At 45.5% G+C, this 23,110-nt stretch overlaps 1 protein-coding gene across 1 annotated transcript; it reads right to left on the bottom strand.

Moving 5' to 3' along the window:
- Positions 12,089–13,890, bottom strand: LOC8054573 (UDP-glycosyltransferase 90A1). Its single transcript, XM_002462188.2, has one exon. It carries the CDS (start codon positions 13,738–13,740, stop codon positions 12,256–12,258), a length of 1,485 nt encoding a protein of 494 aa, XP_002462233.1. The 5' UTR covers positions 13,741–13,890; the 3' UTR covers positions 12,089–12,255.

The following is a 23,110-nucleotide window of genomic DNA, read 5'->3' on the forward strand; positions in this document are numbered from 1 at the left end:
GGCCATGCCCTTAATACTTAGACATGAACATGTCTCCTCAAAATCACCTAAATGGGAATAGGGGTTTTCGCTAGAATTGCCAGAAAAAAATATGTTCTTGAACTAATTTGATTAGTCCCGGGCGTAGCTCATAGCCAAATGATGTGATAGGTTTAGAAGATTCCTTTGGCTAGAGGTACGATCCCAATGGAGCTCCATATTGATATAAAAGTTGAGATTCAATTTCCATATTTATATAATATTATATATATTTATATTATTATATTTTTTTATATAAAAGGATAACTATAGACTAAGATAGACTAATGGCAAAAATCAGCAAACCGTTCCCCGGCAACGGCGCTAGAAATGCTTGTTGGTATAAATTAACTGCAACCTAATAATGATTATAATCAAATTATCCGCAAGCGCACAGATATATACTGATCAGCACTTCACCAAGATCAACCCGGTTTTAATATCGAACCCAAAGGAACAGTAGATGATTTATGATCTAGCCTATAAATCTAAGGGGGCACAAACAATCTAGAAACTATTGATGATGAAGAAATACTAATGTACTCTAGTTCCAATAACCGGTAAACTTTGTATAGTATCGTCTTATCAGGCAAGTAACCCGAATAGGGGAAGAATTAGAGTAATCCCCTATCAGGCACCTATAAGCCTATCAAGTGGGGAGTGATTGTTATATCGACGTTGTAAACGAGTGGGGAGTGATTGTTATACCGATGTTGTAGTATAGAGATATATCCAACCAATCACTCACAATTACAATCACAATCACACAGAGAATCCTTGGCAAGAGATGACACAAAATTTTTTACCGAGGTTCACTTGCTTCCCGGCAAGCTAGTCCTCGTTGTGGCGATACACCCACTTGATGGATCATGAACTAATTGGCAATTCAAAGCCAAACCCTCAGCGGGTGCCACGCATCCACTCACAAGATGGGGATCCTCCAAGCTACGAGCAATCCACTAGAGTAGCCAATTTGCGATCTCTCACGGGAAAGGCGCAAGAACCCCTCATAAATCACTTGGTGGGGCTCAAAACAATCTCCAATCATGAGCTCAACACCTCCGCTGCTCCAAGCCGTCTAGGGCATCGGGAAACACCCAAGAGTAACAAGAAATCTGTAGCAAACTCAACAATCAAGTGCCACTAGATGCAACTCACTAAGCAATGCACTTGAATCTCACTCAATCTCACTAGGATTAGCAATCAAGCAAGAAGATGAGTGGAGGGAGTATTCTCTAGCTAAAAGTATGTCTCAAGTATATCAAAGTGCAAGAAGAGAGAATCCCCCAAAGCCATCCACCTTCTATTTATAAGCCCCCTCAACAAATAGAGCCGTTGGCTCTAACACTGGGCAAAACTCAAGAGCATCGGACGTGCAGTAGGGTACCACCGGACGGTCAAGACCTACGTCCGGTGCTCTGAAGTTAGCCACGTGTCAACCTTTTGAAACTCACGAGTCGATCTTCAGCGGCTACCTGCACACCACCAGACGCAGTAAAGTGAGCACCGGACGCATCCTGTGCTCACCGGACACGTACGCAGGGAGGGTTGCAAAACGCTCAAACACCGGATGCTGAGCACCGGACTCACTCCAGTGTGTCCGGTGCTTTGTTAGAAAACCTCGCAGACTAGCTCGCTGCCCCCCAACAAGCACCGGATGCTCGAACGGCAGATCCCCTACGTACCGTGTAGAGCGTCTGGTGCGCTATGCTTGCTTTGGCTAGACTCCGACAGTACACAAGATGCTAAGGACAGCGTCCGGTGCCTCTGTGCACTGCGTTCGATGAGTGTTTCTCACTCGTGCGACTTTCTCAAACTTTCCACTGGCGCAATAGAAAATATACGTTTTATTTTCTCAAAAGCGCCGAATCCCGCCTCGCAAGCTCCGCGGGAGGGAGAGAGAAACCCAAACCCCTCTCTACCCTTGGCACTCCACCTCCTTTGCAAATGTGCTAACACCACCAAGTGTCCACCACCAAAGTGTATGTGTGTTAGCTTTTCACAAACATTTTTACAGAAGGAGTTAGGTCAGCAGTTTACTAGATCCTAATGCATATGCTCAAGAAATGGACCTAGTAGCACTTGATTCGAGGGATGACCGTGATTTCCCCTCTTGATAGTTGGCTATCTATCCTCAAATCGGTCAATCACTTCTCTACACAACTTAGACCGACAAAAGCAAAACCCTATGTTTATACCTTTTTCTTGATCACTTTACTCCTTGTTTATCATCATGATCTCCACTTGCTTCATCTCTTTGTAATCATGTGGCCACCTTTTCATGCCACCTTGCACCTTCATCACATATGTTTCTATGTCTAACTCAAATCACTTGAACACAAAGCATTAGCAACTTGGTGTCATTAATTACCAAAACCAAACATAGGCTTTCACAGTATCCCGGCAAGAAAAAACTTATGCATTTAATTTGACCACGTCCGCTTTTACTCATAATATACTCGTTCTCATAGGAGTTAGAATAACCATTTTCTAGCGTGATACTGAATCCAATGTAAATAATAAGATTGATCCAAATATATCTCTTCAATCATGAATTTTAATAGAAATCCTAAACTAAGGCCTTGTTTAGTTCTAAATTTTTTGGGTGTCACATCGAATATGGTAGAAGATGTCGCACCATCCAACACTGCAACATGCTGATCAAAATCTTTGCAACATATGTCTAAAATAGATGAAACATTTGCAATATACAGTTGAAACACCATTGCAATCTGTGCAAACATCTCTAATTTTGAAATATCTAGATGTAACACTTGCAACATAGAGAAGAAGGCAGTTGAAACACTTCAGACATGCGTCTAAAACACTTGCAAAAATACATGTATAAAAAGCAACTGAGACACTTAAGAAAGACGCTTATGACATCCATGTACAACCATTGCAACATCTGCAACATCTTGATCTACTTTTGAAACATCTGCATGAAACAATTAAAACATACACATGAAACAACTGATACACTTGAAACATGAGCTTGCAACATATCAGGAAAAAAAGAGTCTAAAAACACTCAAAACACATCAACATCACGCGGCCATGACCTACTTGGTGGAACCTGCGGTGGCATAGGCTCGCTGGATGGTCCGCCGTCATGCCCCTGCCATGACCTGGTCCACCGGCATGCCCCTGCCATGACCTGGTCCGCCAGCATGCCCCTACCATGACCGCCGTTGGCCAAGAAAGAGGAGACGCTGCCAGATCTAGAGAGGACACCGCCGGCCAGATAGGGGAGGGTCAGCAGCTTGCTTGAGCCCACCGACCACGCGCAACCAGCTTCCTCGAGCCTGCCAGCCAGATCCGATGAGATGCAGGTAGGGAAGAGACACGGTGGGTAGTAGCGGAGCGCGCAGTGCGCAGCGAGCTGGAGGGGGCGCGTCGGAGCTTAGAGCATGCCAAGGCGATGGAGGCACGGTGCTGGATGGAGAGTTGCACGCCGCGAGATGAGTCGCATGGTGGGAAAGATGGCAGCGGAGCAACGAGAGCATAAGTAACCACACATAAATAAGTGAGTACAAAGTGAAAGATATTTTGCTAGAGATGATAATACGCAATGAAGCATACATGTTGGGCCGTGGAGGGCTTTCTAGCCGTATCCGGCAAGGACGGGCGCCCGCTCCTAATCATTACTGTTTCTTCAACGGTTCACGCTGCGTAGCCGATTCAGACCATAAAACAAAGATGAAATTCATTTCCCAACCGACCGATCGAAATCAACCATGGCACGTGTTTGTTGCATCCTGCAGCTTGCGCATAAGCAGTCACCTCCTCCGGTTCCTCCTGCATGCCTCATATATGTGCCTCCGGCGCCTGCTCACGATGATGGTGAGAGAGCAACAAAATGTGTTCACCGTTGTGACAGATAAGAAATAATGAGGCATGGAAAATGTTGCCGCCTGCTTGAGGGTAAGAAAATATTTGTAGGTGGACACTAGAAATAAGTGAGGCCTTGTTTGGATGTAGTCAGTTTCGCATCAATCCACATATATTGAGGTGGATTGGAGTGGAACTTGAACTAAATTCCACCCGATCCACTCCAACACATGTGGATCGAGGTGAATCCGACAACATACAAACAAGGTCTGAAGTGAAAAATGTTCTCGTGTTCGTGTCGAGGTCGAACAACTCATATATATACGCGCACAAGCATATTTGCTATAGTAAATAATTAGTATCATTAGATAAATCATTAAATATATTTTTATAATAAATTTATTTAAAGATATAAATGTTGCTAATATTTACTATAAATCTAGTTAAATTTTAAAAAGTATGACACTTATTTAGGATGAAAGAAGTATATAAAATAGAAGCTGAATGTACATGAAAAGGTACTTAATTCGGATATATGTGTCTAGCCTATTTGCTGGTCCCAAAAGTCATTGCTGAAATTACTGTTGGCTGATTTATTGGGAGAGAAAACACTGCTGGCTGATAAAAAATACGGCTGATAAGGCAAGCAAATCTCTGCGCAACTTTTATTGTTTTATAACAGGTTGGCTTTAGGCCTCGTTTAGATCTAAAATCTTTCTGGATTTGACTACTATAACACTTGTATTTATATTTATTAATTAGTGTCACGCAAACTGTAAAATTAGTTATTTTTATTCTATATTTAATGTTTCATGTATGCGTCTAAAGATTCGATGTAATGAGTTGTAAACTTTTGAAATTTTGAAGGCATCTAAACAAGACCTTTAGGGTGTGTTTAGATCCAAAATCTTTTTGAATTTTGACACTGTAGTACTTTCGTTTGTATTTGACATACAGTGTCCAACGCTGGTCTGAAAAGTCATAACTAAAAATACTGTTTGCTAATTTATCGTGAGAGAAAAACATTCTTAGCTGGGAGAAAAAGTACGACTTATAAGACAAGCGAATGGGCTTGACTTTTTAGACCAACGAACTAGACTCAAAAGATTCATTTCGTGATTTATGTGCAAATAATTATTTTTTAACCTATATTTAATGCTTCATGCATGTACCACAAGATTCAATGTGACGGAAAATCTTATAAACTTTTGAAAATTTGAAGGGATCTAAACAGAACAATCCATATATATATGTATTATGCAAATTCTAGTACAAACAGATAGGATCAAAGACCATCCTTTGCTGTATATTTTGTTTACAACTCTACTGAGGCAGCAAGGTCGGAGATCTAACTAGTGTAATTACTATGCTAGCTGTTACATATGGAACCAAAAGGATGCGCTGTTTGCATGACGTTTCTTTCTGAGATATGGGTGATTGTTTGGATTAGTCTATAGCGTCATGTTGTTATGGATTATACTCGTCGATGCGAGCTCCAACTGCCCACTGCTATATAAAAAAGAGGCATAGTACATTGAGACGTCGTTGTTATTATTTTACCAAGGGAAGGAGTGGCGTAGGACATCTTTAAATTACACATAAAAAACTAAAATATAAAATACATAATATTCTATCCATATTCTTCTATCCTTCTCCTAGGCCAGTCTCAATGCATAGTTTCATGGCACAGTTACCAAAACTATAAACTAGGTAACCGAGCCATAAGGCCAGTCTCAATGAGGAGTTTCATCTCCCAGTTTCCAACACATGAAATTTTACCATAAAACAGATCTCTCACACAGTGCAAAGTTTCTTAGTACGGTTTCATAACTTTTTTTACTATTTAAGGGTCCCACCTGTCCTATCATCCCTCTCTTCCCCCACATCCTTCTCGTCACCGTGACTCTGCTCCGGCCGAGCATGGAGGCCGCATGGACGCTCGCACCCATGACTCACTACTGGATACAGAAGGTTCGCCGAGCGCCTAAAACGCTCGGCAAAGAACCCTAAACAGTCGGCGAACGGCTCGGCGACTTTACTGTTTCCGGTAGTGACTAGATAAACTCGCACGTCTGGTAGAGACGGAGCCCGCGTGTCCGATGGTGGTGAAGTGAAGGACCTGGCGGAGGACGAGCTGAGGCCAAGCCACTGCCGGCCGCCGCAAGCACCTGTACTTGGTGCTGGAAGACGGTAACAATGGTTTCAGTGTCTACAAGACGGCGGCAGTGTCCATCGGCCCCCACGCCTCTGCTCGGAATGGGCTCTGCCTGAGGATGGCGCGGCGAACTCGCAACGGGGCAGTTTGTGACCACGTGGACTTGCGACGGCAAAGCTTGCGCCCGGTGGCATGGCGATTCGCGCCCACTCGCGGCGGAGCTTGCGCCCGCGGCGTGGCGGAGCTTGCGCCCGGCAGCGTGGCGGCTCACGCCCGCCCGCGCGGCCGACTCGCGCCCACCTGGTGCGACGGACCTTGCCCCTAGGCCGGTGGAGCTCGTGACCGTGCGACAGCTCGCGACGGTGGTGGAATCAGGACGGCGCGGTGAACTTGCGACCGCACGGTGGACTCGCGATGGCGACAGAATCGCGACGGCACCTGATGAAACGCGAAAACCACTCTCAGTGTTGTTTCGTCCCTGTTTCCAACCTTTTGGAAACCGTGCTCAAACGTTTCACCGGGATGAAACGTATCCCTTCTCTCTCCTTCCAGTTTCATGCAAAAATCTGATGTGGCACCCTATTTAATGTGCATGAAATCCTCCATGAAACCCCATTGAGACTGGCCTAAACTCCTCTCTCATCTGATGAAACTCCTTCATTTAATGATCCTGCCAAGTCAGCAATTTTGCTTATGTGGCATCCTATTTAATGTGCAAGATACTCTTATGAAACACACATTGAGACTGGCCTAAGAGCAACTCTAGGACCCCTATCCGAAATTTGTTGGACCAAAAAATCTTCCCACCAGCCCTGATTCCTGTTGGGTCACCCCTCGGGCATCATCCACTTGCTTGCCTGCTCGCGACCAATCTGCGGTGCGCCACCGTTGTCTCCCCTGACGCCCAAATCCACGTGCGGACCATCCCCTCCCCTGCATCTGCGTGCTCCTCCCCTTCCCCTCCCCTCGAGACGTGGCGACGCAGCAGGCCGTGCGGCCATCGGCTCTCCTTCCCCTCCTGCAGAGACATGGCGCTCCTCCCCTTCCCCTCCCGCTCGAGATGCGGCGGTGCAGCAGGTCAGGCGGCCATGGCTCTGCTTGTGGCCTGCCCCACTGCGGCTTCTTCCCTCGCTCGGCTTGCTCTTCCCCGCCCCACCACGGGCTTCTTCTCTTTCTCGCTCGGTGCAATGCTGGCTGTTCCAACTCTTCCCTCGGCTTGAGATAGCTCAGTTGGTGAGACATTGAAGATGACAAGTGGGTTTCAATAGTCGGTGCCTATCGAGAGAATTTAGGCCTTGTTTAGTTCACCCCAAAAACCCAATTTTTTTCAAGATTCTCTGTCATAGCGAATCTTGCGGCATATGTATGGAACATTAAATATAGATAAAAATAAAAACTAATTACACAGTTTGTCTGTAAATCATGAGATGAATCTTTTAAGCCTAGTTACTTCATGATTGGATAATGTTTATCAAATAAAAACAAAAGTTCTACAGTGTCGTTTTTCCAAAAAATTTTGAAACTAAACAAGGCCTTGGGGGTATGAATTTGGGGGCTTGTGTTGGAGCAAATGAAAAAAAATAGAGGACCAACAAAAATAGAGAAAGCACTCAAATCTAATTTAGGGGCTACTGCTAGAGTTACTCTAATAGCTTATCTCAAACGCCAAAGCCAAAGTGATGTCCTTATGCCAAATCCAATGCCACAAGATTCAACGCATCTATCCTCATTGGAGGCTACAAGAAGCACCCCCTCCCCTTGCAGATAAAGCCACAAAATTAGTTGTCTACCAATGAGATCAATACCTGCAACAGAGATCTTGTTGTGACAGTCACTGAAATCATCGCAAGACACACGATCCCGATCGAGAATCATCTATTGTCGCTAGAAATTTATTTGGACTCGACCTTAAAACACTAGAAAACTATGGAAAAATAATATGAGTCCCCTCTCCTTCTGGTAGATGCACCGGAGAGAGAAAAATGAAGGTCCCTATCTAGGCGTGATGGCAGCAGCAGCGGCGGCGGCGGCTTTGTTTCATACAAGTGTTGTGTTACATTGGGACGCCGTTGACATCGCACTGGACTAGATGATATCATATTTCACTGTAGTATTGGTAGGGATAAAAACGGTATGGATATTTTCTGACCGTATTCGAGATCGAATTCGTTAAGAGAGGTTCAGATCTGTCAGTATATATCCAAGTCTGAATATTCAATATCTGATACCGTATCCGTATCCAAATACTTAAATCGTATATTTATAATGTCGACATTCAATCGTATCTTATCCGACATGATTGACATTATCCATATTCGAATCTGAATCTGACTAGAAATATGAAAACAAATATGATATCGATGATATCCGTCCGTATGCGATCCGTTTTCATCGCTAAGTATTGGCGACAAATGGCGATGTACACAATAGTGTTGGAGATTCTTGCATTCACAAATTAAGTATATATATTAGGTAATGCTACGGTACACTCTTTATTTCCTATAAAGTAATACCTCTAAAGAAACCTGAGCCATTGATTTTTAAATTTTTAAAATTAACTAGTAAACTTAAGAAAAGAAAAAAAGATTTGAAATTGTCAAATCAAAGGACAGACATGAGTGGGCGCATGGCCTTGGCCCTTCACCATCACGTATACAACTCTCCATGCATGCGGTATTATTTTGGTACTATTTTGTTTGAGAAATTTAGAACAATGCAAAGGAAAAACTAATACTACCTAGTACACAAAATAAAAGTTGTCATGCACCTCATATTTGATATTATTTTGTTAGTCAAATTTATACCTATGCAAAGAAAAAGCTAATACTACCTAATATACGTAATAAAAGTTTTCACGCACCTCGTTTGGTATTATTTTGTTTGAAAATTTTAGACCAATGCAAATAACACACGTTTGCCTTTGATCATGTTGTAAAAAAGTCACACATTAAATCATGCCGTCGTACACAACTTTATGTATACCACGTCTATCATGTTTTAAAAAATCAATGCTAACTTCCATCACGCTGAAAAATATATCAACACAAAACTTTCTAAAAACACTAGTACAGAAAAGCTCTATGCTGACGATAGATTTTTTAGAGGCGGTTTTAATTGAAAACATCTATAAAAAGAAATCAGTGGACCCGACTCAAGAACCGTTAGTACAAAACCATTTTCACTAGTGGAAATGATGCATTTTCACACGCGGTTCTCTTAAGAAAACCATCAGTGAAACTGGTTTTCTACTAGCGGCTTTTGAGTTGGGTCCGCCCATTTTTTTTATAGTTGATAATTTTTTTATTTGAAATTATCTTGTCATCGAAAACCACATTCGAATTTATCAAATTTAAAATTCAAATTTTATAAATTACCTCGGATGGAGAAACTACCAATCTAAAAGTTATAGATTTTGAAAAGTTATGTAACTTTATAGTTGACAACTTTTTCATTTGAATCCGTTTAGAGTCTCAAATAGTCAATGTTTGCTTGGTTTAAGATAATATGTGGGGAACCAAACTCTAGTATAGACACATGTGAGTAACGGATGACATGGTTGAGGAGGCTATGCGCGAGGGAGAGATTGCGGGTTTGATTCCTACTGGCCGCGTAGCGTGCGATTTTGCGTGGAAAAATATGTGACTTGCGACTTTGACGGAGACGGACGGGCCACTAGCTAGTGGGTCATCCCCATGATTAAAATCTTTTTGTATCTATTTTTAAAACTCAATTTATATTTTCTGGACGAGCCTTTCCACAGGCGATTGATATAACACAACCGCTTATAGAAATCAATTTGCACAGACGGTTCAGTTTAGATATCCGTCCGTGGAAATCGATTTCCACAGGCAGTTCTCAATTAACCGCCAATGAAAAGTTTAATTTCCATTGGCCCCAGTGTTGGCGGGTCTAAGAAACACCTATAGAAATAGATTTGGAACCGCTTTACAGAGATTCATTGTACTAGTGAAAAGACGTAGACAACATATTTGGATACTTCATTTTCTTCCAAAACTAAAAACAATTAAATATAGTTCTATTATTACCTCCTATGAATTACTATGTAAAAAAGTGATATCACAGACACGCATTACGGTATCACAAAATTAACGCGCGTCTGTAATCTCATATCACAGACGAGCCTTATTGTTTGGAACTTAACAAGCGTCTGTACTAAAAAGATATTACAGACACGTATACTGAACAGGTATCTGTATGGATAATCAGACACACTTGTTTATTTCTTCTCACGCGTGCTTGCTAGATGCGTTTGAAGGTTTGCTCTAACGGCCCTCATCAAGCGCGGCGCGCGCGTAAAGGCGGCGTCGAATCGAACACGCGCAGCAGCGCCGCGTGGCCGGAGCGCTCGAGATCGCGAGCTACACTCGCTGGCGCGCATTGTGGCGGCCGGCCAGCGGAAGACCAGCGCCCCCGCGCGCGCGATCGAATATCGATCGGTGCCGCGGCGCCGCCCGTGCGGTACTTCTTAGCAGGCAGCGCATGCGGTGCATGAGCAGCGCCCGGCGCTGCCGCGCCCGTCGGTTATGCGCGGTCGAGCCGGCCGGCCGCGCTGCAAGCTGGAGCGCACGGGAGCGGGACTTGCACGGCCGGGCACGACGAAAGACTGTGCACACAGCCTGACAGAGGCAGATCAAATTTGAGCTCCTTGGGCGGCCGCCCTACCCTCCGGTGAGCACTATAGTCCACCTTTCTGTTCTCTAGACGGTCGCCAGGCGGATCCAGCCGGCTGGGAGGTTGAAGAAGAACCCGTGCTTCTTGTTTTTTTTTTTTCCCTTACTAGCCGGCCGGCTGCACCTTGCTAGGCCGTCTGCATAATGCATGGAGCCATGGACCACTTTCTGGCCCATTTTTAGTCCTTTTGTTTTTTTTGGAATATGCTCTAAGCTGTGTACTAACCACCCAGGATCGTGCCCGAGCACCAGCATCGCAGCGCTGACCATCACCGGCAGTCCAGCAGGGTCTTGGAGCCCTGTGCTCTGCTGCTACACTGCTTGTTCTTCTTCATTACACAGTTTTTCCCTATATATATCCCAAATCTCATTATTAGTGTTATGGTTTGGACTATATATTAGAGAAAAAAGGAAGATCGAACTTTTTTTGTTCACCTTGGTAGCTTCAGTTTCATTAAATAGCTTGTTCTTCTTCATTAACACTTTTGTATTACCATCAATCAGCTAACAGATTTAGTACTCAACTTCATCTTCTTGCTACTGGTATTTTACAGGCATTTGATTTTACGTCCAATCAAATCAACTTGAATGATATTAGAGAGAAGATCACCATGTTCATTCTGGAACAGATCATTGATCAAAATGGAGAGTTTCATTTTCATGAGGATGTTTCTACAGAAAGTGATAAAGCTTAGATGCAGGCACAGTGTTGGTAATCTCAGTTGACACTTTAAGATTGAGTTGTCCATGTGTTGGAGGAACCTGTCAATTTAATTTGAACATAGAATTTCTTGTGTGGATATTCTGTATAATTAAGTGTAGAAGTAGTTGCATTGTATAATAATGTCTTTTATTTGTGGTGTTTCACATATTGATTTTCTACAAGACGCCGGTATGTGTAATTTCGTCCATGTGGGTTCCCAAATGCTACACATGCGTGGGTTCGCCTGTAGCAAAAGCAAGTCTCACAGACGCGTGTTACAGAAAATTTAGACAGGTGTTCTCCTTATTACATACGCGTGTTACAGAAAATCCAGACGGGTGTTCTCCTTATCACAGACACGTCTTCGCTGCAATACAGACGTATGTTTACAAGGCGCGTCTGTCATATGGACCATTACAGACGCACGTAGCGCATCTGTAATAGGCCTTATTAGAGACGCGTTATTTCTGACGCGCACAGACTTGTCTACGTTGATGGTTAACGCGCGTCTGTGATCTCCTTTTTTGACATAGTATAATATGTTGTAAAAAATAATCAGATCAACAGTTTACCACAGCAAAAGTCGTGTACTTAATTATTATCTCAAGGCAAGAACAATTATCTTTAAACGGAATTCCTAAAAAATTGATATGCTTGGTTCAAAAAAATCACATGCTTGAAAAAAATCGATTCACATGCAAAGAAAATTATATTTTCTCAAATATGGATGGAAGATCTATCATTCACAGAGAAATTATTCCCTTTACAGTTCAAAGCCAACACATGGTCTTTCTTCCTGCCTCCACCTAGTCATTTGTGAAGAAAATAAACAATGGACAACTTAGAACAAACACTAATTAAGCATCCACTTGCTCCTCTAGGCTTACCTCTTCATTCCCATTCAACTTCATCATGCTCAACTCACTTATCATCTCTTTTAGAGATTTCCATGATTGTCCTCCTTCTACCATAGCCTCCCTAGCACTAGCTGACAGCTCCACCACCCTCTTTCCTGCCTCCACCCCCTCCTCGCCTAGCATGAGAGCCCTCACCACTTCCGAAATCTCCTCGCTTGTGACCAAACCTCTAATTGTCCTATCACTTGTATGAACCCTTACAGCAATCTTCAGCTCATCGACTAAGAACCTCGAATTGAATGGTTGATCAGCATGCATAGGCCAAACCGCTAATGGCACACCGGCTGTCACACTCTCGAGTACCGAGTTCCACCCGCAATGGCTCAAGAACCCTTGTACGCTGATATGGTTTAGAATCTCCAACTGATCCACCCACTCTCTCACCACTAAACCTCTGTCCTTTGTACGCTCTTCAAAACCTAATCCGAGGTCAATATTCTCTGGCCTTACAGCCCATATAAAGTCCACCTCAGCCCGCTCCAGCCCATTCGCAACCTCCTTCAACTGTGACTCTGGGATCGCAGCTAGTGTCCCAAGAGCGATATACAGGACGGTTCTACCAGCTGCCGCCTTGTCATCAAGCCACTCCATCCAAGAGGGCCGCTGGGCCTTGGGCCGGGTGGCTGTTGGTTGGGCTAGGCAAAGGGGCCCGATGGGCCAGGACCGGGGCCCAACATGCTGGTTCCAGAACTCAAGGTAGGGAGCCTCTAGGGCATGGAAGGTATTGATGATGAGGCCTTGACTTTCCTCAATGGCCTTGCCCAGCTTACCGTCGAGCTCCATCATGGGCGCTATAGACGCAGGGTCGCCGAAGGGCGCCATGAAGTCTTCGAAGGTGAGCTTGATGTGCGGGAACTCCGGCACCGTGAAGGTGGCCGGGTGGCCATCGGCGTCGACGTCGTCGGGCCGCAGCGTGGCGCACGGGTCGTGGCGCACACGCACCTCCCGCATGACTTGCGCGAAGGCCGAGATGCCGAAGAAGGACACCTTGGGGATGCCGAGCCTCGCCGCCGGCGCTTTCGTCCAGTGCAGGAACGGGTCGGTGACGAGCAGGCTCGCGGGCGGCTGCATCTCAGCGAGGGAGGCGTCGAGCTGTGGCAGCAGCAGGGACGTGGCGTCGGCGAAGACGGCGAAGGAGGCCAGCGACGTGAGTCCCTCGGCGCTCTCGACGCCCGGTGGGATGCCCGGGACGTCGGTCGGGAAGGTCATCTCGACGACGGCCGCGGCCACACCGGACAGCCCCTCCCGGACGAAGCCAGCGTTGCCGGCGGTGATAAAGAAGGTGACGGTGGCGAGGCCGTAGCGGTGGAGGTAGTGGGCGAGGTGGATGAGTGGGATGGTGTGGCCCTTGGCGAGGAACGGGAAGATGGCAATGTGAGGGAGCGTCTGGGCCTCTGCCTCTGGAGACGAAGAGGCTACAGCCATTGCTAATGCGATAAGAGCCTGGAAGTTTTTGCTCTTGTAAGCTGAGTCAAGTGCATTACTTATAGCGGGTGCAAGTAGATAGTGTAGGAAACTCACATCTCAAATTGGACCTAGAAAATTTACTAATCTAATTCAGCCCCATGGCCCCTTGGATGCCACTAATAATGAACTGGAAATAAAGAATTGGAAGGCACCCAGCAATCTGTTCTGACTTTTTTTTTTAAAAAAAAAAAACTAGGACGCCATTTGAGTGGTAGCCAGTCGAGAAAAATGCGCTAAGAATGCAAATAGTTGAACGAACATATTCGGAGGTTAGGACTTGGGATTTTAGCGCATATATATGGTATCTGCTTTTGAATATAGAAATAGACTCGAGCTGCGAGTAGGTTCCTTTTGTAACCTTGAAGACGCTCATTGAAATGTTGCCTGTGAGAACAACGACTTGTCATCCTGTACTATTGATGCTGTACGATTCCTCAAAACATTGATGCTGTACCTAACAATTTTTTCGTTACTAGATGATGATTCACTTCAGTGTCAATCAGCCAAATCTCACCAAAATTTAGCTCCGGAGTCTCTCTCCCGCTTGGTATGTGAAAAGAAAAAACTAGTTGACCGATCAACAACATTTAGCCAGAGCATATACTTCAATGGATGAGAGTCATCACGAGGGTCAAATAAAACTAAATCAAAATTCTCTGGTCTCCGCCTCCCCACAAAAGTTACTATCAGTAACACGGAAACAAAACAAATGAGGGGAAAAGCTACAAATATGACAGAAACTGGTCATACACAATTTATTGGCCCTGATTGGGTGTGCGTTCTGCGACCGCACGGTACTGTAACATAGCTGGGTTTCTAAGAGTCCGCGGTATGAGAAATCAGACTCCAGGTTCATTCTCGTGGTGGGTGAGTTCTGCATGGTCGATATTGCGGTATGAGAAATCAGAATCTAATTTTAATCGGTTCCGAACAAGGTCCTCTACCCAAATAGATGTCCTCTAACAATGCTGACAACACACATGAATTTTATCATTTTCACATAAAACAAGTAATATATTTCAACAAAAATACTTCTACTTCATTATGTTATATAAATTTACGATATATAAAAATATACTACGTGAAAGTAATGGTAAAGTGAAACTAGTCACCGTTTTCAACATAAATACCCATGTCTATAGGAAGTTAAAAAATCCGTGTTTTCAGGACTTCTATAAAATCCATGGATATGGCCAGTAAATCCATGTTCTTTTTTATGAATGTTGATTTCGTGGAATTGAGACGTTTTGCTTGTATTTTGTGGGGTGATGTAATTTTTTGCAGCACTACGTGAAAAACTTACTAAGAGAGCGCCCCTCTCCCACAGCGGCTAGCATTTGAACCGCTCTTACAGTGAATGGGCCGGGAACCAGGAAGCCAGCCGCCCTTACAGTGGGGGAGACACTGTAGAGGCGGCTAGTAACACCAGCCGCCCCTACAGTGGTGTTGACACCGTTTTTGGGCACGTGTCCAGGATGGCAGGATAAGATGAAAGTATGTGGTTTACAGGATGAGTTGCCGATGAGGATGGTTGCCGATAAAGGAGAGGTTGGACGTGACTAAGTTTACAGGTGATGATGTGTCTATGCCGATGACTATGATGAGGAGGTCTGCCGATGATACGGAGGGGGAGTCTGGAAGCTGCTGATCGGGTTGTGGAAGAGTTTCAATTTGTCACGAGGGATAGCTGAGTTATTTCCTTATTTGGTTAAGTCGTTTTGTATACGGATTCCATGTAATTTGGAATTCGAATTCTGGTCGTGTTTAGTTATAGCTCTTTGAGCAGGGTATAAATATGGACCCTAGGGCTTTGTAATGAGACATCTATCAATCAATCAAACACACGTTTTTACTCATATTCCAGCATCTACTTTTCGACGACTTCGTCATACTTTTTCCCTTTTATTACGAGTTCTTAGGAATTCGTCGACTTAAGCTCGGCGTGTTCTCAAGTTCCGCGTGAGTACCTCTTAGCCGTGACATACGGGCGCATCGCTGTTGTCAGGACTAAAGTATTCGAGTTATCACCTTTGCTAATAGTAATGTCAAATCAGCTGGCACGCCTTAACGTTTGAATTGGGTATTAGCCCTTTGTGTTTGCAGATCAGCTTTTGCACCAACACATCTTTTGGCACGCCCAGTGGGACAAGATTCAAGATCAAGATCAACATGTCGATCTCTGACTTCGATCAGGAGAACGTCATCCCCGTGACGGAGGCCAATCTCAAGGATGAGCAGAAGCAAGCTATTGCCCAAGCCATGGAAGAATTCAAGATGCAATGCCTGAGGTCTTTCAGCATAAACAGGAGCGGCGAGGTGATCCAGAAAGATGCATTGCCGGCACCACGGCAGGTTACCTTCGAAGCCAATCCTGGCAAGCTTCAAGATATGGTTGACAGTGCTATTAACCGAGCTTTGATCAACCAAGCTGGTGTACTGTCTAATACGGTTTTCAATGCCGTGGCAAGAACTTTCAAGGAAGGACAAATCCCACCAGATTATGTGGGTCCCTCTCATCATCCGCCAACGGCACCAGAGGTCACGGCTCCATCGGCTGCTTTGACGGCTGCAAGTGCACAATCTGTCGTCCCTCCAAGTACATCGGGAGCTACAGGTGCACTATCTGTGCCGATGACAACTAACCCGCAGACTTCAGGTGGGCAGAATAAGCTGACTACAGATATGTTGGCATCGGCAATGTCAGGGTTGACTCTTCCTCCTAACTGGTGGGGTTATGGTATGCCTCCAGAATTGACGCCAGGTACATCGCAGATAACCGACATGAGGGGCAAGACTCCTATGACATCGGCGCTTCCCAATGCGCCGTTGAACCAGAGTCCCCGGTATACGACAACTACTACTGCAAGGCCTCACACTGGGAATCCTCAAGATTCAATGTTCCAGATGCCTAATGCATCGGTAGATTCAATGCTGATGCAACAGAGGTCTATGGCCCAGTCAGGGTATGTCAATTCAATGATGGTACCCAATTACCAATCATCAGCCGCGCCTATGCCGATGAACGCTAATAATGGATGGCTTGGACAGCAAGTCTTTCCACAATCGCCCCAACAAAGTTACCAGGCTACGGGGTTCCAGCAAGGACAGATCTATCCCGGATTCCAAAGTCAGGGGATCCCCAGCCAGCCAATGAATATTGGACAGCAACTCGGGGGACAGCAAGTCGGTGGACAGCAGTTTGGTGGTCCGCAGATTGGAGGACAGATGATCAATCCGATGCTCCGTGCAGATCACGTCCCGAACAGACACGTGGAGGTTCGCCACCAAGTGCCGGACCCGCAGCCGCCTCATCGGCAGGATGCCGATGCATATTGGGCCGATAAAATTGCTGAAGTAATGAGGGAACAATTTGGGATAAAACCCAAAGTCAACACTTACTCTTATCGGACACCGTATCCTCCTGCATATGATTTGATCCCGCTTCCACATCGGTACAAGGTACTGGATTTTACCAAATTTTCCGGGCAGGACGACACGTCAACCATGGAGCATGTCAACAGGTTCATCATTCAATGCGGAGAAGCTGGTAACAGGGACGAATTGAGGGTTCGTCTATTTTCATCATCATTATCTGGATCGGCCTTTACTTGGTTCATATCATTACCTCCCAACTCAGTGATTACTTGGGCCGATCTGGAGAAACAATTCCACAAATACTTCTTCTCCGGGGTTCATGAGAAGAAGATCACCGACTTGGTCAAGTTGAGACAGCGCAATGATGAATCAGTTGAAGGTTTCGTGCAGAGGATACGGGAAGTTAAGAATAAATGCTACAGTCTGGTTCTAGATGATCGGCAGCTAGCCGATTTGGCTTTCCAGGGTTTATTGCCACACATCAGGGATAAGTATGCTTCTTAGGAATTTGAAAGCTTAAGTCATTTGGTGCAGAGGATTTCTGATCAAGACGTCAAGCCTTTCTAGCCCAAAAGAGCATGGAACAAGAAAGTATCATTTGTTGATGAAGCAACGAGCTCCGATTCTGATGAGGAACCAGTCATCGGCTTGGCGGAGTGGGTCAAAAACAAGAAGCCGATGTCTTGTCCTTTTGGGCAGAAAGAACCAGAGAAGTTCGCTTTCGACACCGCTAAGGCCGATAAGATATTTGATTTTCTACTCCAGGAAGGTCAGATCAAGCTGTCTCCTAATCACGTGATCCCATCGGCTGAGGAGTTGAAGAGGATGAGATATTGCAAGTGGCATAATGCAACTTCTCATGACACTAATGAATGCAAAGTTTTCAGACAGCAGCTGCAATCGGCAATAGAGTCTGGGAGGATTAAGTTTGACAGTTCCAAGACTCAGAAGCCGATGAAGATAGACCAACATCCTTTCCCGACAAACATGTTGGATGCCAAGGGGAAGGCCAAGGTCTTAACATCGGAAACAGCCGAGAGAAGTGCATCGGTAGATCCTCAGCATCAAGTTACTACTGCCGATGCAAAAAGTAAGGGTTTAGTCCAGGAAGGAACCAGTTCGGGTAGGCCCCCTCGGTCTGGTATTGTTATAACTCATAGAAGACCTCGAGAGAACTGGCAGCAACGGGAAGATCGGTATCGGCGCCAGCAAGAAGATTATCGACGGGAGGAAGAAAGACGCCGACAGGAGTGGAATCGGCATAGAGATCATTGGAACTGCCCGTTCTTCATCCATTGTTGGGAGGAAAATATCAAGTTTCCTACTGTCAGAGACTGCCCTGAGTGCAATGGTTATGATCGGTACGACAGGACTGATCGGCGTTATCATGATGACAATCGGCGATTTGATGGGCCGATCAGAGGAAGAGCATCGGTTCATGATCGGCTGGGGGGCAGGCTTAGCGTGCACGATAGGCTTGGTGATCGTGTCCAATATTTTCCCAGGAACCAGGAAGAGCTCGAGGAGATGGCTAATGCACGAGTTCCCGATGAGTTTATATTTTGCAGGGATGCTAACACGTATCGTATGGAGTCAAGGGAGAACCGACGCCCGGCAGTAAGGCAAAAGCCACTCCCTCTATGGTGTCCTGAAGGGTTGACCAAGACACAGAAAAGGAGATTGCAGCGTGAAAGGCAAGAGGAGCTAAACAAGGGCGAAAATTCTGGTCAGTCTGGAGATCAGCAGCAATCAGATCCTAAGAAAGGAGGTCCATCGGCAGGAGTTAACATGGTCTTTATATTACCGATGGAGTTTCTTGCACCATCTAGTGATGATGAGTTGGAATTTTCTGATCAGATAGCTCAGCTGGCTCTGGATCCGATGACGGCTATCTTTGAGAAACCTGCCGATGACGAGAGACAGCATCTCAAAGCTCTGTTCGTCAAAGGAAGGGTTGATGGGCAGCCAATGACCAAGATCCTAGTTGATGGTGGAGCTGCTATTAATATTATGCCATATGCAGTATATCGGAAGCTTGGGAAAGGGGATCAGGACTTGACCAAGACCGATATGATGCTCAAGGATTTTGAAGGAAACGTGTCTCCAGTCAAAGGGGCAATATGTGTGGAGTTGGCCATCGGCAGCAAAACCTTGCCGACAACTTTCTTCGTAATCAGTGGAAAGGGTGCTTATAACTTATTGTTGGGAAGAGATTGGATTCATGCCGATTGTTGCATCCCGTCTACAATGCACTAATGCCTGGTTCAGTGGGTAGGCGACAAAATTGAGATTGTCCCAGGAGATTCTTCTTATGTTATTGCATCAGCAGAGGCGGATACCTATGAGAGGACTAGGTGCATTTCAGGGGAAGTTTGGGAGAAGGATTTTCTCAAAGTTGCCGATTACGAGATTCCACCGATCCAAGCAGTCGGTTCTGACGACGGTTTTTAATGGATAGGTTCGCCGACGATGGAAAATTAGGCCAGGGATTCACATCGGCCGATGATTTGGTAGAAGTAGATATAGGTAGTGGTGATAAGCCTAGGCCTACTTTTATTAGTGCTAAGTTAAATCCTGAGTGTAAGCAGCAATTAACCAATTTGTTAAAGGAATATAAAGATTGCTTTGCTTGGGATTATACCGAGATGCCTGGTTTAGACCGATTAATTGTTGTGTTGACACCGTTTTTGGGCACGTGTCTAGGATGGCAGGATAAGGTGGCAGTACGATGTTTACAAAGTGAGTTGCCGATGAGGATGGTTGCCGATGAGGGAGAAGTTGAACGTGACTAAGTCTACAGGCAGTGATATTGTGCCGATGGCTAGATAAGAAAGTCTGCCGATGACTATGGCAAAGGGTCTGCCGATGATGCAAAGAGGGAGTCCGGAAGCTGCCGGTCGTTATGTGGAGGAGTTTCGGTTTGTCACGAGGGATAGTTTTGTTATTTCCTTAACTATTTACATCGTTTTGTATACGGATTCCGTGTAATTTGGAATTCGAATTCTAATCGTGTCTGGTTGTAGCTCTTTGAGCAGGGTATAAATATAGACCCTAGGGCCTTGTAATGAGATATCTATCAACCAATCAAACACACGTTTTACTCATATTCCAGCATCTACTCTTTCGACGACTTCGTCATACTTTTTCCCTTTTATTACGAGTTCTTAGGAATTCGTCGACTTAAGCTCGGCGTGTTCTCAAGTTCCGCATGAGTACCTCTTAGCCGTGACATCCGAGCGCATCGCTGTTGTCAGGACTAAAGTATTCGAGTTATCACCTTTGCCGATAGTAAGGTCAAATCGGCTGGCACGCCTTAACGTTTGAATCGGGTATTAGCCCTTTGTGTTTGCAGATCAGTTTTGCATCAACACATCTTTTGGCACGCCCAGTGGGACCAAATTCAAGATCAAGATCAACATGTCAATCTCTGACCTCGATGAGGAGAACGTCATCCCCGTGACGGAGGCCAACCTCAAGGATGAGCAGAAGCAAGCTATTGCCCAAGCCGTGGAAGAGTTCAAGCAGCAATGCCTGAGGTCCTTCAGCATAAACAGGAGCGGCGAAGTGGTCCAGAAAGATGCACTGCCGGCACCACGGCAGGTTACCTTTGACGCCAATCCTGGCAAGCTTCAAGATATGGTTGACAATGCCATCAATCGAGCGTTGATCAACCAAGCTGGTGTACTGTCTAATACGGTTTTCAATGCCGTGGCAAGAACTTTCAAGGAAGGACAAATCCCACCAGATTACATGGGCCCCTCTCATCATCAGCCAACGGCACCAGAGGTCACGGCTCCATCGGCTGCTTTGACGACTGCAAGTGCACAATCTGCCGTCCCTCCAAGTACATCGGGGACTACTGGTGCACTATCTATGCCGATGACAACCAACCCACAAATTTCAGTTGGGCAGCATAAACTGACAACAGATATGTTGGCATCGGCAATGTCAGGGTTGACTCTTCCTCCCAACTGGTGGGGTTACGGTATGCCTCCAGAGTTGACACCGGGAACATCACAAATAACTGACATGAGGGGAAAACTCCTATGACATCGGCACCTCCCAATGCGCCGGTGAACCAGAGTCCTCGGTATACCACAACTACTACTGCAAGGCCTCACACTGGAAATCCTCAAGATTCAATGTTCCAGATGCCCAACGCATCGGCAGAGTCAATGCTGATGCAACAGAGGTCTATGGCCCAGTCGGGGTATGTCAATTCAATGATGGTACCCAATTACCAATCATCGGCAGCACCTATGCCGATGAACGCTAATAATGGATGGCTTGGACAGCAAGCCTTTCCACAATCGCCCCAGCAGAGTTACCAGACTACAGGGTTCCAGCAAGGGCAGGTCTATCCCGGGTTCCAAGGTCAGGGGATTCCCAACCAACCAATGAATTTCGGACAGCAACTCGGGGGACAGCAACTCGGAGGACAGCCAATCGGTGGACAGCAGTTTGGTGGTCCACAGATTGGAGGACAGGTGATCAATCCAATGTTCCATGCAGATCACGTCCCGAACAGACACGTGGAGGTTCGCCACCAAGTGCCAGATCCACAGCCGCCTCATCGGCAAGATGCCGATGCATATTGGGCCGATAATATTGCTGAAGTAATGAGGGAACAATTTGGGATAAAACCCAAAGTCAACACTTACTCTTATCGGACACCGTATCCTCCCGCGTATGATTTGATCCCGCTTCCACATCGGTACAAGGTACCGGATTTTACAAAGTTTTCCGGGCAGGACGACACGTCAACCATGGAGCATGTCAACAGGTTCATCATTCAATGCGGAGAAGCTGGTAACAGGGACGAATTGAGGGTTCGTCTATTTTCTTCGTCATTGTCTGGATCGGCTTTTACTTGGTTCATATCATTACCTCCCAACTCAGTAATTACTTGGGCCGATCTGGAGAAACAATTCCACAAATACTTCTTTTCGGGGGTTCACGAGAAGAAGATCACCGACTTGGTCAAGTTGAGACAACGTAATGATGAGTCGGTTGAGGGTTTTGTGCAGAGGATACGAGAGGTCAAGAATAAATGCTATAGCTTGGTTCTGGATGATCGGCAGCTAGCCGATTTGGCTTTCCAGGGTTTGTTGCCACATATCAGAGATAAATATGCCTCTCAGGAGTTCGAAAGTTTAATTCATTTGGTGCAGAGGATTTCTGATCAAGACCTCAAGCCTTTCGAGCCCAAAAGAGCATGGAATAAGAAAATGTCATTTGTCGATGAAGCAACAAGCTCAGATTCTGATGAAGAACCAGTAATCGGCTTGGCAGAGTGGGTAAAAAACAAGAAGCCGATGTCTTGTCCTTTTGGGCAGAAGGAACCAGAGAAGTTTGCTTTTGACACCGCTAAGGCCGATAGGATATTTGACTTTCTACTTCAGGAAGGTCAGATCAAACTGTCACCTAATCATGTGATCCCATCGGCAGAAGAGTTGAAGAGGATGAGATATTGCAAGTGGCATAATGCAACTTCCCATGACACCAACAAATGCAAAGTATTCAGACAGCAGCTGCAATCGGCTATAGAGTCTGGGAGAATCAAGTTTGACAGTTCCAAAGCCCAGAAGCCGATGAAGATAGACCAACATCCTTTCCCGACAAACATGTTGGATGCTAAGGGGAAGGCTAAGGTCTTAACATCGGAGACAGCTGAGAAGAGTGCATCGGTAGATCCTCAGCATCAAGTTACTACTGCCGATGCAAGAAGTAAGGGCTTGGTCCAGGAAGGAACTAGCTCAGGAAGGCCTCCTCGGTCTGGTATCGTCATAACTCATAGAAGGCCTCGAGAAAATTGGCAACAACGGGAAGATCGGTATCGGCGCCAGCAGGAAGATTATCGACGGGAAGAAGAAAGACGCCGACAGGAGTGGAATCGGCACAGGGATCATTGGAATTGTCCATTCTTCATCCATTGTTGGGAGGAAAATATCAA

The sequence above is a fragment of the Sorghum bicolor genome, chromosome 2, assembly GCF_000003195.3.
Source record: "Sorghum bicolor cultivar BTx623 chromosome 2, Sorghum_bicolor_NCBIv3, whole genome shotgun sequence".
NCBI classification, from domain to species: Eukaryota; Viridiplantae; Streptophyta; class Magnoliopsida; order Poales; family Poaceae; genus Sorghum; species Sorghum bicolor.